Raw genomic sequence first — 14,319 nt, forward strand, 5'->3', positions numbered from 1 at the left:
GAACCTCTCAAGCAACTGTGGACAATTTATGGCATTTTGTAAAATTTTGAAAAGAAAAGAACAATCAAGCAAAATTCTGCGGTTTTCCAATTAGATCATTTTAAAAAAATTAATCCTTTTTATAGGATAGCGTTTCCCTTGAAACTTTGTTCCAAAATACAAAGTATGAGACAAATCGCTTTTGTATGCGCTCCAATTTCAAAGTATGAACTGCAAAATGAGGCCTCCAAACCACACTACAGTACTCAGTTAAACTTCGAACTAAACTATTGTAAAGAATAATTCTTGTACTATTATTTTTGAATACTCTTACATTACGAATCAAAAAACCTAACATGCGATTAGCTCTTTTGGAGATATACTCAGTGTGGTCCGTGAAGGTTAACTTACTGTCAAACAAAACACCCAAGTCCTTAATAATATCTGTCTTTTCTATCATATTCCCCCCAATATAATACTCCGATTCGACTGTATTAATTCTCCTTATGAACCTCATATGATAACACTTTTTAGTGTTTATTTCCATATAATTAAGCGTACGGCTCACCTGCCGACGCGCGTTGCCGACCCTGTCCCCAATCTGGATCCAGGAGCTCTGGTTACCTTACTCACCAACAGGAATACAATACTGCTTGAAAACAGTATTATTTAGCTGTGATTTTCTGTAAGGTCGAGGTACTATCTCAGTCGGGCTGCTCCATATTTTGAACAGGAAATTCCTACTGTGCCCTACCTTAGTTAAATACATTTGTAATAGTCTTAAAAAAAGAAGTCCTTAATTTTATTATATTTTTGGTGTTCATTTCCTCGTAACTTTTTACTGGGTGTAACGGTTTTAATGACTTTTTTAAAAGAAAGCTGGTACTTGTCGTGTAGTTTAATTCAAAGTTAACTGGAATCTAACAAGTAAATTTTGATATATTCTATTAATACGCATTTAATTGATTACTCTTTTGACTACCCACGTTATATAATCCGTCAATGTAAATAAAAAATTGGTTGTCTGTAAATTTGGTTTACGGACGTGACAACGTCATAACAAAACATCTCCTAGGACGCATAGGCCAATCGAGGGGAAGAGAGATATATGCGGCGCAAGCCGCAAGCGTACAATGAGCGTAACGGGACAGTGAATCCTGAGATCCCTTTTTTGTGCATGCAGCCAGCGTTCATCGATTTATTAGACGTTGTCACGTCAAAACTTGTCTTTTTTTCGTTTCCAAGCAAACGCAATTAAATAAACACGGTTTTTGTGGAAATAAATTTTTCCTACTCAGCAACTCGGCTGCAATGTCATTCACCTCTAATAGTAAACTTTTACTATCATATCGTTCATTCATTTAATTACAGCCAATTGACACACGGTAAAAGTCGAAATGACATGTTTATTTTTATTATCGTCATAAAGATGATATTTTGAATATAATTATTGTTATACAACTTGTCCACTACAGTCTTAGTGACAAGGGTTAAGTCAATGTTATACCAATTTTGTTATTATTTTAAATTTTTAATACATATTTGTAAGTGACATAACCTCTTAAACTAAAATAATTTTTTATTTTTGTCGCAATGGATACTAAATCGAATGTTATTCGCGTTGGATCTAGGAAAAGTGAGGTAAGTTTATAATAATTTTAATTTTTCTTATTTATGAGGTAGTAATAATTCATAATTTCACCAGAAAGTTTTTAATATATAATTTTTTAAGTAAGTTTATACTTATCTGTAATTTTCTAGTTGACTTCTTTTTATTACATGTAAATATTAAAAAAAATAACTCTTGCTAGTTTAAATAAAGAATCTATGTACAAAACAGGTAGTATTCAATTATGCAGTTTTCTAATTAGCCTTACCACATAACTAGTTTGCAAGCGAAATTAGAATTATTGCATAGTTTTATATAATTAGTTTAATTGTTGTTGCACATAAATACTTCAATATGCTTCTGACGTTTGATTTTTAATATTTTTTTCAATTTTACTTTAATCTGTCTCCTGTATTGGAATACTCAACAGTATGAAAAATGTAGCCATATGTATAGCTTTTTTTTTTTATTATTATGACGGTGATCTATTATATATTATATTATATATTATATTTTTTTCATGATTATTATTATCAGTTTGGTAGATTTTCGCAGCAAACAAATAGGCTGAATGCACGGGCGGGCCTTCCTGTGGAAGTGGGAGGTATAACAGGGAGCCAAAACATTGCCAATATGTTTAAGACTAGGGGTCTAAGGGTGGAACCCCTAAATACAGTCGATCAAACGGGGAATGGTGCTCGGGACACTGTGGACCCCTGGATGGACCCATTGAGCTTCTCTGTATGTAAAGTTAATGAAGCAATAAGGAGCATGAAGTGGGGGAGATCCCGGGACATGATGGCCTGAGTGTTGAACACTTGCGATATTCTGGAGTGCACCTCTCCCTTACCATGCTCTATAGCCTCTGTGTCAGGCATGGTCACCTGCCGGATGCAATGATGATGACAGTGGTTGTGCCTATAGTGAAGAACAGGACGGGTTATATGGCGGTTGGGTCCAACTACAGGCCTATAGCTAAGGTTCTGGACAGTCTGCTTGATACACATTTAAAGAAAGCTACTAAAATTCATGATGCTCAATTCGGTTTTAAACCCGAATTGTCTACAGAGAGCGCGATTATGTGTCTCAAGTAGACTGTACGGTACTACACAGTCCGGAAAACGCAGGTGTATGTGTGCTTCTTGGACCTGTCCAAAGCTTTTGACCTTGTCTTGTATAAAGTTCTATGGCATAAGCTTAGGACGGAAACGAGTCTAAGGCCAGTCCAGTGTTATTAAATGGGAAGACGCTATGAGTGACCCCTACAAGCTTAATTGTGGAGTGAGGCAGGGTGAGCTTACGTCACCAATGCTGTTCAACCTTTTTATTAACCAGCTGATAGAGGGGCTTAGCGGAGCCGGTGTCAGATGCTCGGTTGATGGTGTCTTCATAAACAACATCAGCTATGCGGATGACATGGTTCTGCTTCGTCCTTCGGTAGTGGCCTCCGGAAGCTACTCAAAATCTGTGAGGAGTATGCAGAGAGAAATGGACTTAAATACAACACCAAAAAGAGCGAGTTCCTTGTGTTCAGGGGAAAAAACAAATCCACAAACTTTCAGCCCATTATAAGATTGTGTGGATCTCCCCTGAAACAGGTGGCCGAGTTCGAGTATCTCGGCCATATAGTTAACGAGCGCCTCGTGGACGACGGCGATTTAGAGAGAGAGCGAAGGGCGCTGTCGGTTCGGGGCAATATGTTGGCCCGCAGATTTGCTCGTTGTAACGAAGAGGTAAAATTAACTATACTGCCAAACCTTTTACACGTGCAGTCTGTGGGCGCAGAAGGCCTTCAGAGCTCTTCGCGTGCAGTACAACAATGTGCTGAGAGTGGTACTGGGGAAGTCACGTCACTGCAGTGCATCTGCCACGTAGGCTCGTGTGGACAACTTCTACGCGATCTTCCGAAAACGTGTATCGTCTATGATGAGCCGACTGGCGAATAGCACCAATACCCTTCTCAGCACATTGGCGTACAAACTCGACAGCACACTCTGGTGGAGTTGGAATGGTGCACACATATATCCAAACAAGCGTGTGTGTGCTTAGCATTTTAAAAAATTTTTTGCTATAGTTACCTAGTTCATAAGTTTCATGTTATTTATTTTTATTTTCTTAATTTTTGGTTTTTCGGCTACTAACACCATTTTTGAATGTTTGAATTTTTTGATTTTACTTTTACTTTATTTATTTTTATTTTTACTTATTGATTTTTAAATTTAATTATGTTTTGTTTTATTTTAAATGTTGTTTTGTTATACTAACCCAATATGGACTTAAATTTAGTCTGAAATAAAGTATTATTATTATTATTTATAACGGCTATTTTTTTTTCAGCTGGCACTCATTCAAACTAACTTTGTTATAGACAGCTTAAAGAAGGTTTATCCAGATAAGGAGTTTTCAATAGGTATGCTTAACTTTAAATACAAGAAAACTGGTAATAATAAAAAATAACACACATTTATCTACGTGTTTACTTTACGTGCATCTATGGTAACAAAAAACTTTTTTTTTCATTACTGATATAGGTAATTTATAAATAAAAACTGCATACAGAATATACTAGTATACGACAAAATAACTTGTGTTGCATTTTATTAAGTTACTTAGGAACAGATGACCATGGGTGTATATTGTACATACATAATGACGTAACCACACAGCATTCATATATATACTACAAATGAAATATGAGAATGATGGAAAACTTGTAAAATTTTGATATTAACAAAAATTAAAAAAAAAAAACGAAATTTTTTTATTGATATAAGATGTAAATTTGAAACAGAATAATTATATTTTAAGCATAACTATACTCTCAGGTAGTTTACAAATATTAGAAAAACTTAAAAATTACCAAAATAAATTAATATCAAATTTGTATTTTTTTAGTTACTATGACAACACTAGGCGACCGAATCTTGAATGTGTCGTTACCTAAAATAGGAGAGAAATCACTATTTACGAAAGATTTAGAAGACGCCCTGAGGAACAATACAGTTGACTTTGTTGTACATTCACTCAAAGATTTGCCGACATCACTGCCAGAGGGTCTTGCTATTGGTGCTGTTTTTGAAAGGTAAAATATTTTGCATTTTTTGAATACCACAAAACTGGCAAACAATGGTGCAGTCTAACCGATGGTAAATGATTACCGTAGCCTATCAACACTTGCAGTACACGCTTCTCGAGTTGCCAAACCTACTACTGCTTTCAATACAGTGTATTCCCTAGAGGTCTGGCCATCTTACCTACCTGAGGAACTCATCACAGGATATATATTATGGATAACGATCGCTACCAGGTGTGTAGTTGTGATAACAACCGGGACCGACAGTTTAACGTGCTCTCCGGGGCACAGCGAGGAGACCCACAAGGACAGACATCCAAACCGGAAACAAATATTTGTACAAAAATAAATATCCATTCCGAGCGGGAAGTAAACCCTCAAATCGGCAATGATTAGGCGCCTACACGGCACACGAACCACTAAATGGAAGAAAAAGGATAAGGAAATACAAACCGATGATAACAATTACATATATTATTCATAAAACATAATTCAACAAATTTAATCATATTCAGTACATAATGCTTTATTATAAATAATGTGTGTTCACCGGCTCGATTGCATTGCCAACTACGCCAAAGTAACCTTGATGTTCCCTGTAACATCGCCGGACGACTCACGCCGGCCTCAATAATCACTACCTCTGATTTTAATTTATGTTAATAATCGAACTAGTATAAAGCAAAAAAAAGAGGTAATTGAAATGTGTAGAAAAAAACTTACCTGGTTTTGGATTTCAAATAAAATAATCAATTGAATAAGATATATTTGGGATAACTCAAAAAGTATTAGTCAGATCTTGATTAATTTAAACTAGACCACATGAGAAGCATCAGAACAGAGAAGCATCATTTCGATTATAAAAGAATCATCAAAATCGGTATACCCAGCAAAAATTATGAGGTAACATATACATATATAAAAAATACAGTCAATTTGAGAAGATCCTCTTTTTTGACGTCAGTTAAAAACTTGATGCCCTAAGCAATCTTACCCTGTGGGGCCCCCCTCTCCTTAAGTGAACTACAAAGAATTAATTGAAAAAAAAAAATGTGAATACATATCGTTTAAAACGCGCCAATTTATAAATTGCTTTAACGTTCGTGTTTTTTTTTTTCGGTCATCTCTAGTATGCCCTAAGCAATTGCTTAAATAGCTTATAGGCTAATCGAGGACTGCACAAAACTGACCACAATATATGGGTTTATGAAGTACTATTGTACGAATGTCGGGATAAAAAGTAGCCTTTGTGTTATTCTAGATCTCCAGCTATCTACGTACCAAATTTCGTTACAATCGCTTCAATAGTTTTTGCATGAAAGAGTAACAAACGAATGTTTCATTTGTTAACTTTCGTTTTTGTAATGTTATTAAAATAAAGTTTGTTTCATCATTCTCTCTCGGTACCCAAATCATAGCAACGTAGATTACAGGGACGGAAATTTAACGGCCGCCTTAACCATTTTAAATTTGAATTACTGCTTGACGTATTTGTAACCGTGTTATCAAATCGTTAGCACAAATGACATGTTAAAGCATAATAAATTGTGCTGAATCCAAATTGAAAAATAGAGTGTATGCTTACGACCGCACGGTAGAAGTGAAAACTTCATTGTGAATATAACACAGCGATATAAAGCAGCGAAAAGCAGCTGACTGAATCTTTCTCGCTCGGGCACACTCGGCGGTCCCGAGTTCACCCGATCAAGCCTTTCACCTCAGAGCGTGACGGATCTGCATAACTTAGGGCGGAGTTCACCGACTATCATTTAACCAATGTTTGAGTAATCAGCCGATGAATTCCTAAACATCGGTTATGCACCCGGTAAAGTATTCACTGTTCACCACGAATATTTTAACCGTGGTTACAAAATCAGGCAATCATACTGTCAGAGTGTTTGAACCACTAATGAATGAATGCTATAAGTCTACTCATTATGGAAGTCACATAGTTTTATTTAGTTGACACGAGTTTTGGTGCCATCTATAGTTGGTAGCATAAAATAAAACGCTTTCAACTTGAGAAGTTCGAGAACGCATTAGAAACTGTTACGTTAGCATGTTGTGTCCAATTTGGATGGGTAATAACGGCACGGCGCTGTCATTGTCAATTTTTTTATTATTTTTTTGCACGTGCTAACATTCTCTGTGTTGATAATTATTTTGTTCTGTTGTGAGTGTTTTGTTTTTAAATTACGGTTTACTTGAAAAATGGCAGCTTTAAAAAAGAGAAAAACTATTTTCAAGCGATGATTTTAACAAACGGAATCTAGTTTTAAATGAGGAATCATTGTATTATTCGTAATAATTACGACGCATTTGAAACAGATACTCTAGGTCTCCTTGTTTTGGTCTCTATATTTTCTAGATTTTCAAGAAGGCCTAAGGTCTTGATAGTTATCAATTAATACATTGAAATTGAACACTGACTGCGTGTTTATCTCTTACCAAAAACTTTCAACTAATAACGTAATGTTGCAACTGTTGTAAAGTCACAGCAGAATCTGTTCAGCAGATGTCCGAATATGGCATTGATGGACGGTTAAACAATGCTGTAGAGTTCGGTTATAGTAATCGGTTGTTTAAGGGCTGTAAACACTGGTTAACGTATGGTGAACAGTAAAAATGATTTAATCAGTTGTTTAACTGATAAACAGCCGTTTTAAAAGTCGGTGAACTCCGCCCTTACTATAATACCACCGCAAAAATGTGTGTGCGGTGCGCCAAAAGAAGTTTTCACTCGCTACTTGACGTTTCTACTTATTTTAGTAAATCGAATCATTAATATGATGATAATATTTTTTAAGGGAAGATCCAAGAGACGCTTTAGTTCTTCGAGAAGACATAAAAGACTGCACGCTTTCCACACTACCAGCTGGATCTGTTATTGGTGAGTGATTTAACTTTGAATAGTGATTTTTTTGAAATTGGGGGAGGGGAGGGTGTTCGAAGGTTTATAGGTACTATAGTAATGTGCAAGTCACGAAAATGTCGATTGATACTAACTTCTTGAGTTATTGTCAAACCGATATTGGACGCTTTACTTTAAATATATATATATATATATATTTTTTTTTTTTTTTACTTTAAATATATTATTTTTATAAGAAGATTTTTTAATTTTTTTAAATATATTTTTATAATAAATTTGATGCTGAGTAGTTAGTATCAATAATAATTTGTGTTTGATTATAAAGTTGTAAATTTGATATGAAGTTCTCTAAATACATTGAGGATTTAATTATGTTTAATTATTATGAATACTTAATAATACCCAAACAAGCGGATATAATCATCTGATGTTAAATGGCTACCGTCGCCCATGGATCTGCAACGATATTAAGAATAATAATATACTTAATTGCACACCTTAAAATATACAAACAAAAGTACAATTAGAGGACGGTGTATAAAGGCGGCCTTATCGCTTAAAGAGCGGGTACACATTCTTATGGTCGAGGGTAGGGTCGGCAACGCGCTTGCAATGCTTCTGATGTTGCAGACTAAGCTACGGTATTCACTTATCAATAGGCAAACCCTACGCTTGTTTGTCACCTATAAAGCATAAAAAATGTATTAATTAATTCATGTTTTTTATATTCAAGGTACATCGTCGCTACGTCGAACGGCACAATTACGAGGTTCCTTTCCACATCTAACAATACAAGATGTGAGAGGTAACCTAAACACTAGGCTGAGGAAACTCGACGCGCCGACGAAGGACTATTCTGCGTTATTACTTGCGAACGCTGGTTTGCAGAGAATGGGTTGGGGTAACAGGGTTTCCAAGGTAATTTATTACTATTGTGATTTTTTTTTGTATTAATTTTAAATACGATATTGGTTTCTTTTAACAGTCTTCAAAAAAGGAGGAGGTTCTCAATTTGACTATGTCATGTGTTATAGGAACAACATAAATATTAACTTGCGTTCGAATTTGAGAATTAACTAAGTTAACAATTTGTTAACAAATTAGTGATTAACGAATATGCCACCCTATGTTCCTGAATTAAGGAGAATTTGCTAAAATATGAAAATTATTAAAACACTTAAATGATTATTTGAATAGTACAATTTTTTTATTAGTTTTGACTGTACTCTCTCTCTCTCTCTCATTCTTTTTTTAGGGTGTAAATATTACTTACACACAAAGATAGTTTTACATTATTTTACTTCTATCTTAGAGCAAAGAACAATATTATATAATAAAAATGTTTTAAAGATACACATTTAAAAAGTAATGATAATAAGGACAACACTAACAAAAAAGTTAGAAAATGTCATCAAAAGTATTAAATAACATATGTAATTAAAGTTATTCTGTTTATTCCAGATACTGCCGTGTGCAGAAATGATGTACGCGGTCGGTCAAGGAGCGTTAGCAGTCGAGTGTAGGTCAGATAATACAGAACTATTGACTATGTTGGCACCCTTCAACCATCCTGAGACTTATTGTCGAGTGTTAGCGGAGAGAAGCTTTCTTAAGACTTTGGGTAAGATTTCCTATTTACATACGTACCAACCCGTCTAGTCCCTTACTCAAAAACTATTAATATTCATACGAATTTAATTTTTGTGTGTATTCCCTGTTCGCCCCTTTTTTTCCTTATTCATAGCTCACTCCTTAAGAAAAGGTACATGACCTGTTTCGTAAAAAAATATGAGGAGTGAAATTGTTTGAAACAACTGACCCTGAGACGTAACAGGGATTTTAGCTGTTGATCTTACCGATATGCATAGCAAGCGTCAATTTATGATTTGATTTTAAAGTTTTTATTGTTTTAAAAAATATAAATCACTGACTTCAGTTTCGATTTCGTAAGCCATATCATGTATCATATAATGGCTTACAGATTTCCTCAATCAACAGCTTATCGAACGCAAATATTATTTTGTATAATCGATTACTTAATAAATAAATAACGCCTTAAAATCAACTGAAATTTCCCCAGTAGGACTTTAATCCTATGCCGGAAACATACACAACACAAACACGATTGCCCAGATAATTAAAATCATCTCTATGGCTTATTATCATCAGCTTATCACAGTCCACTGCTGGACATAGGCCTCCACAAGTTTACACCTGACATTATGGCGCAAAATCATGTGTTTTCCTCATTGTCACCGCGCTGGGCAGGCGGGTTGGTGACCGCACGGCTGGCTTTGTCGCACCGAAGACGCTGCTGCCCGTCTTCGGCCTGTGTATTTCAAAGCCAGCATGGATGGTTATCCCGCCATCGGTCGGCTTTTTAAGTTCCAAGGTGGTAGTGGAACTTTGTTATCCCTCTATATCGCCTCTTACGACACCCTCGGGAAGAGAGGGGCTGGCTATATTTTTTTACTGCCGTAACCACACAGCATGTATGACGTTCTAAACATTAATAAAGATAATTGATATTTTCTGAGACTGCTAACTTATAACCTATCAGTACTAAAAGATACATTATTTTCCACTAGGTGGCGGTTGTAGCGCACCAGTCGGTGTTTCAACAAGGCTAAAGCCCATCGAATCAAACTTTAAACTAACAATAACAGGCGCAGTATGGAGTTTAGACGGTGTCACCAAAGTGGATCACACTCTAGAACTAACATTCCCACAGATAAAGAGAACTCAGAAACATAATCTGAGTCCTACTGAGGAAACAGCTAATAAAAAAATCAAAACAGATGAAGAAAAAGTCAATAAAACATATAATCCCCTTGAAGAACTTGATAAAATGATAGCAGAGAAAAAAGGTGACTTGAACTGTGAAGATTTGGGAACCCAAGAAGATTTGGCCAACTTAGAAACCCCAAGAATCTTCTGTGGTTTATCAGAAAACCTAAATATTCCATTGGATGTTATAACCAAGTGTGATGATTTGGGTAAAGATTTAGCGAATAATTTAATATCAAAAGGTGCTTTAGATGTAATGAAAGTCACTCAAGACCTAATTAGAAGTTCCGTTGCAAAGTCTTGATGACTGTGTATTTGTTTATTTAATTGTACATATTTTGTTGTTGTTTTTAGTTGATTGTTGTTAGGTACTTATTGGGGAATTGTTAAATCATAGGTTGTACTTATTGTGGTGTATTGTTATTATATTATATTTTTAATAAATCGCTACAATATACGGGATTACCTTTTTTAATTTCTTTGAAATATAAGTAACAAATACCTTTTTATATAAAATCTTAAACTATATTTAATTTTTTTATAATTCCTAGTAATAATTACGTCAAATATGCCAATTAAGTTTTTTTTTTTTTAATTTATTTATTTATTCCATCATACATCTAACATTACAGGATATTATTCTAATGCGTTTTAAATTAATGTCGAATCATAATGGCAGTCCAACCAGTTTTAAATCAGTAAATTGATGTATATTGATTATGGCGACCTATATCGATGTACCTGTGATATGTGTATATGTATGTATGGTGATGTGTATATACGATTTTTTTTGTAAATGTAAACTTTTTTATGGTAGGTCGGCAAAAAACTTATGGCTCATCTAATGGTAAATAATTACTGTAGCTTATAGAGGCGTGCAACACCAGAAGCGACCATATCCCTGAAAGTCCTTATCACAGATAAGTAACACTATTTGAAAGCAGTATTATTTAGCTGTAAGCACCTGTAAGATCGAGGTACTTCGCCAGTCGGACTGCTCCCGCTTTTTCGCTTTATATTTCCTGCTGTGCCCTACCTCAATTAAACTTGAAGTAATCATCGAAATATCTACGGTGCATATACACGAATAAAACGAAAAAGAACCGACCAATTCCCCGACGACTAATATAGGAGACCCGAATATGGCCCGACGACTGGTCGAAAAAAGAGTCCACCAAGAAATGCAACAACTACCGTCTCATATCCCTGATATCGCATGCAAGTAAGGTGAAGGATGCTCCACATAATGAATACAAGGCTGTTGGCCTATCTTTCAAGTCAAATCGCACACGAGCAAGCCGAATTTGTTAAAAGAAGAGGCACTCGCGAACAAATTCTTATATTGCGTCAGATTATTGAGAAGGCCAGAGAATTCAATACAACCCTTTACATCTGCTTTGTGGACTTTCGCAAAGCATTTGATACGGTCATATGGACACACCTCTGGACAATACTTGCAGAAATGGGTGTACCGCAGCATCTAATAGTTCTGTTGAGGAGGCTGTATGAAGACGGTACTGCAGCGGTAAAAGTGGATGATACCCTTTCAAGTAATTTTAAGACTGAGGCCGGTGTACGACAAGGATGCATCTTATCGCCATTACTCTTTAACACCTACACAGAGTACATTATGCGCATTTTCCTGGAAGATTGAAACAAAGGAATATCAGTTGGGAGTAGGCATGAGTTCGATATATCAAAACATAACTAATAACCGATATGAGTTAGATAACATATCGTATCGATATCACGTTTTCACATAACTGATATTTCAAAAACTATGATATCGAAACCTCAATCGAAACAATAACTCGAATCGCGCGACAACTCGATACGGAAACCGAACGAAATGTTACACAGTTATCAAAACGAAAACCGTGCCCAAACGAACTACGATGGTAACGAAAGCCGAACGGTATCATATTCGCTTCTTCTCTTTCTTGTAAAGCGATGTAAAAGAGATGAAGCGAATATTAGGATACTCACTTCGACTCTTACATATTATAACAGTGTAAAAGAGATGCAGCATTTTTGTTTTATTTGTGCAATGCTTGGACAATTACAAGTTATGGCATTTCGCTCTTATGTATAGTAGAAATAAAGGTTGATTTGAATTGTTACGATTGCGTTTAGAATGTTTTGATATTTAGTCGGTTATTCCGCGAAAGATTCACACCGCAAATTGTAATTTAGTATAATAGCAATACGGCTCAATTTGAATTGACGATGCATTTAGGTAATAATGATGTTTAGTTCTTGAATAATAATAAGGTGCATTTTGACGTGTAATTGTTGGCATAGTTTTTTGGATTTAGTAAACAACAACAACAGTCATATTAATAAAAACAAATCTTCCGAGTCGAGTGCCGAAACCACAGCGAATGTAAATATAGCTCAAAATGTTAGTACTAGTGTAAGTGCTTGGGATAAATTTGACGATTTATTACGAAAAAATAAGCCGCAAGAAAATGCTCAAGCGTGGGCCATTAGGGAACTGCAGATGTACCTAGACGATGAGATGTTGCCCCGTAAAGATTCCGAAGGAAACTGGAATAATCCAGCGCAGTGGTGGAGAGACCATAGGATAATTTATCCACACCTCTCGGAACTCTATCGAAATAAGTGTAATATAGTTATATATAGTTGTCACCTCAGTTCCGTGTGAGCGACTCTTTTCGAAGACATGGCTTATAATAAATGAAAGGAGATGCCGTTTGAAATCGAAGAAAGTGGAGTAGCTTGCATTCTTAAATGCAAATCTGTCTTTATCCAAAAAGAAGTAGTTTTAAAATTAAACATCTGTAAATATTTATAAATCAAAAATCATCAATCATACCTATATGGCGATTTTTAAATGAGCCAGAAAAGTATCTTTATTTTTTTACTTAAAAAGCTTTTCTGATAGTTTTAAGTCTAATAAAGCATGAAGGGAAATTGCCATAACTAACTAAAACACCGCAGACTGAGACATTCTTTAAAATGTATTAGGTTAAAATAACTCGTTAAATGTGCACGTGTTTTCGTTTGTCTTTAGTTACATAACTGTGTAACCAAATACGTTAGCAAACCATAATAATGATATCGATATCTAAAAACCGTTTTCGATATCGATATGAAAACTATATAACGGTTACATATCGGTTTTCATCAAAAAACGAAAACGCCCATCTCTAGTTGGGAGACACGTGATAAATAACCCTTCTCGCACAGACAAGAGAAGACATTGAAAATCTTCTGACCCGCCTAGAAAATACCAGCCTCCAATTCGGACTTGCTATCAACCGAGACAAGACGAAGATGATGATAGTGGACCGGGCTGAACAAAGTGGAACCAACGTACACAATATAGCTAATTGCGAAGTGGTACAGAACTATATTTACCTCGGCTCCAGTAAATCAAGTGCTGGAGTATGTGACGACGAGATAAGGAGACGGTGCGCCATCACCAGGTCTGCTGTGGAACGACTGGTAAAGATTTGGAGAGACAGAAGGATTACCAAGAAGACTAAAGTCAGGTTGATGAAATGCCTTGTGTTTCCAATCTTTCTCTATGGAGCCAAAACTTGTCTCTGAGACTGCAGGATCGCCGTAAAATCGACGCATTAGAGATGTGGTGCTGGAGACGCCTCCTAAAGATCCCGTGGATGGCGTTTCGCACCAACGTATCCATCCTCAGAAAACTTCGTATTAAAGACAGACTATCAGCAACTGTACAACTACGAATACTGAAGTTCTTTGGTCACATCTCTAGGAATGAAAACTCGATGGAGAAACTAGTGGTGCAGGGCCAGGTGGAAGGCAAGAGAGCACGCGATCGAACGCCAGCCCGCTGGATAGACGTCATCACAAGAGCTACTGAGTCCACCATGGTCCAGTGTACTCGCGACACCTCCAACAGAGGGAAATGGAAACCCATCGCCAGGAGAGCTACCCTCGAAAATATTATCGATCCACCAAACACCCTACTATGTGAGGTACATAGCGCAGTCAGCGCAGCCA

General features: G+C 36.0%; 1 protein-coding gene and 1 long non-coding RNA gene across 2 annotated transcripts; one reads left to right on the top strand and one right to left on the bottom strand.

Moving 5' to 3' along the window:
* Nucleotides 1-1,557: 1,557 nt before the first annotated feature.
* Nucleotides 1,558-10,782, top strand: LOC123667516 (porphobilinogen deaminase). The gene is made up of 7 exons (XM_045601405.1): nt 1,558-1,620; nt 3,926-3,998; nt 4,484-4,670; nt 7,469-7,551; nt 8,267-8,451; nt 8,995-9,154; nt 10,122-10,782. Exons 1-7 carry the CDS (start codon nt 1,573-1,575, stop codon nt 10,622-10,624), a joined length of 1,239 nt encoding a protein of 412 aa, XP_045457361.1. The 5' UTR covers nt 1,558-1,572; the 3' UTR covers nt 10,625-10,782.
* LOC123667517 lies at nt 4,048-4,316 on the bottom strand. The gene is made up of 2 exons (XR_006745437.1): nt 4,139-4,316; nt 4,048-4,095 (listed from the first exon to the last, which is right to left on the bottom strand). It is a non-coding gene; the product is annotated as an uncharacterized LOC123667517 (long non-coding RNA).
* Nucleotides 10,783-14,319: the final 3,537 nt, after the last annotated feature.

This window comes from Melitaea cinxia, chromosome 28 (assembly GCF_905220565.1).
Source record: "Melitaea cinxia chromosome 28, ilMelCinx1.1, whole genome shotgun sequence".
NCBI classification, from domain to species: domain Eukaryota; kingdom Metazoa; phylum Arthropoda; class Insecta; order Lepidoptera; family Nymphalidae; genus Melitaea; species Melitaea cinxia.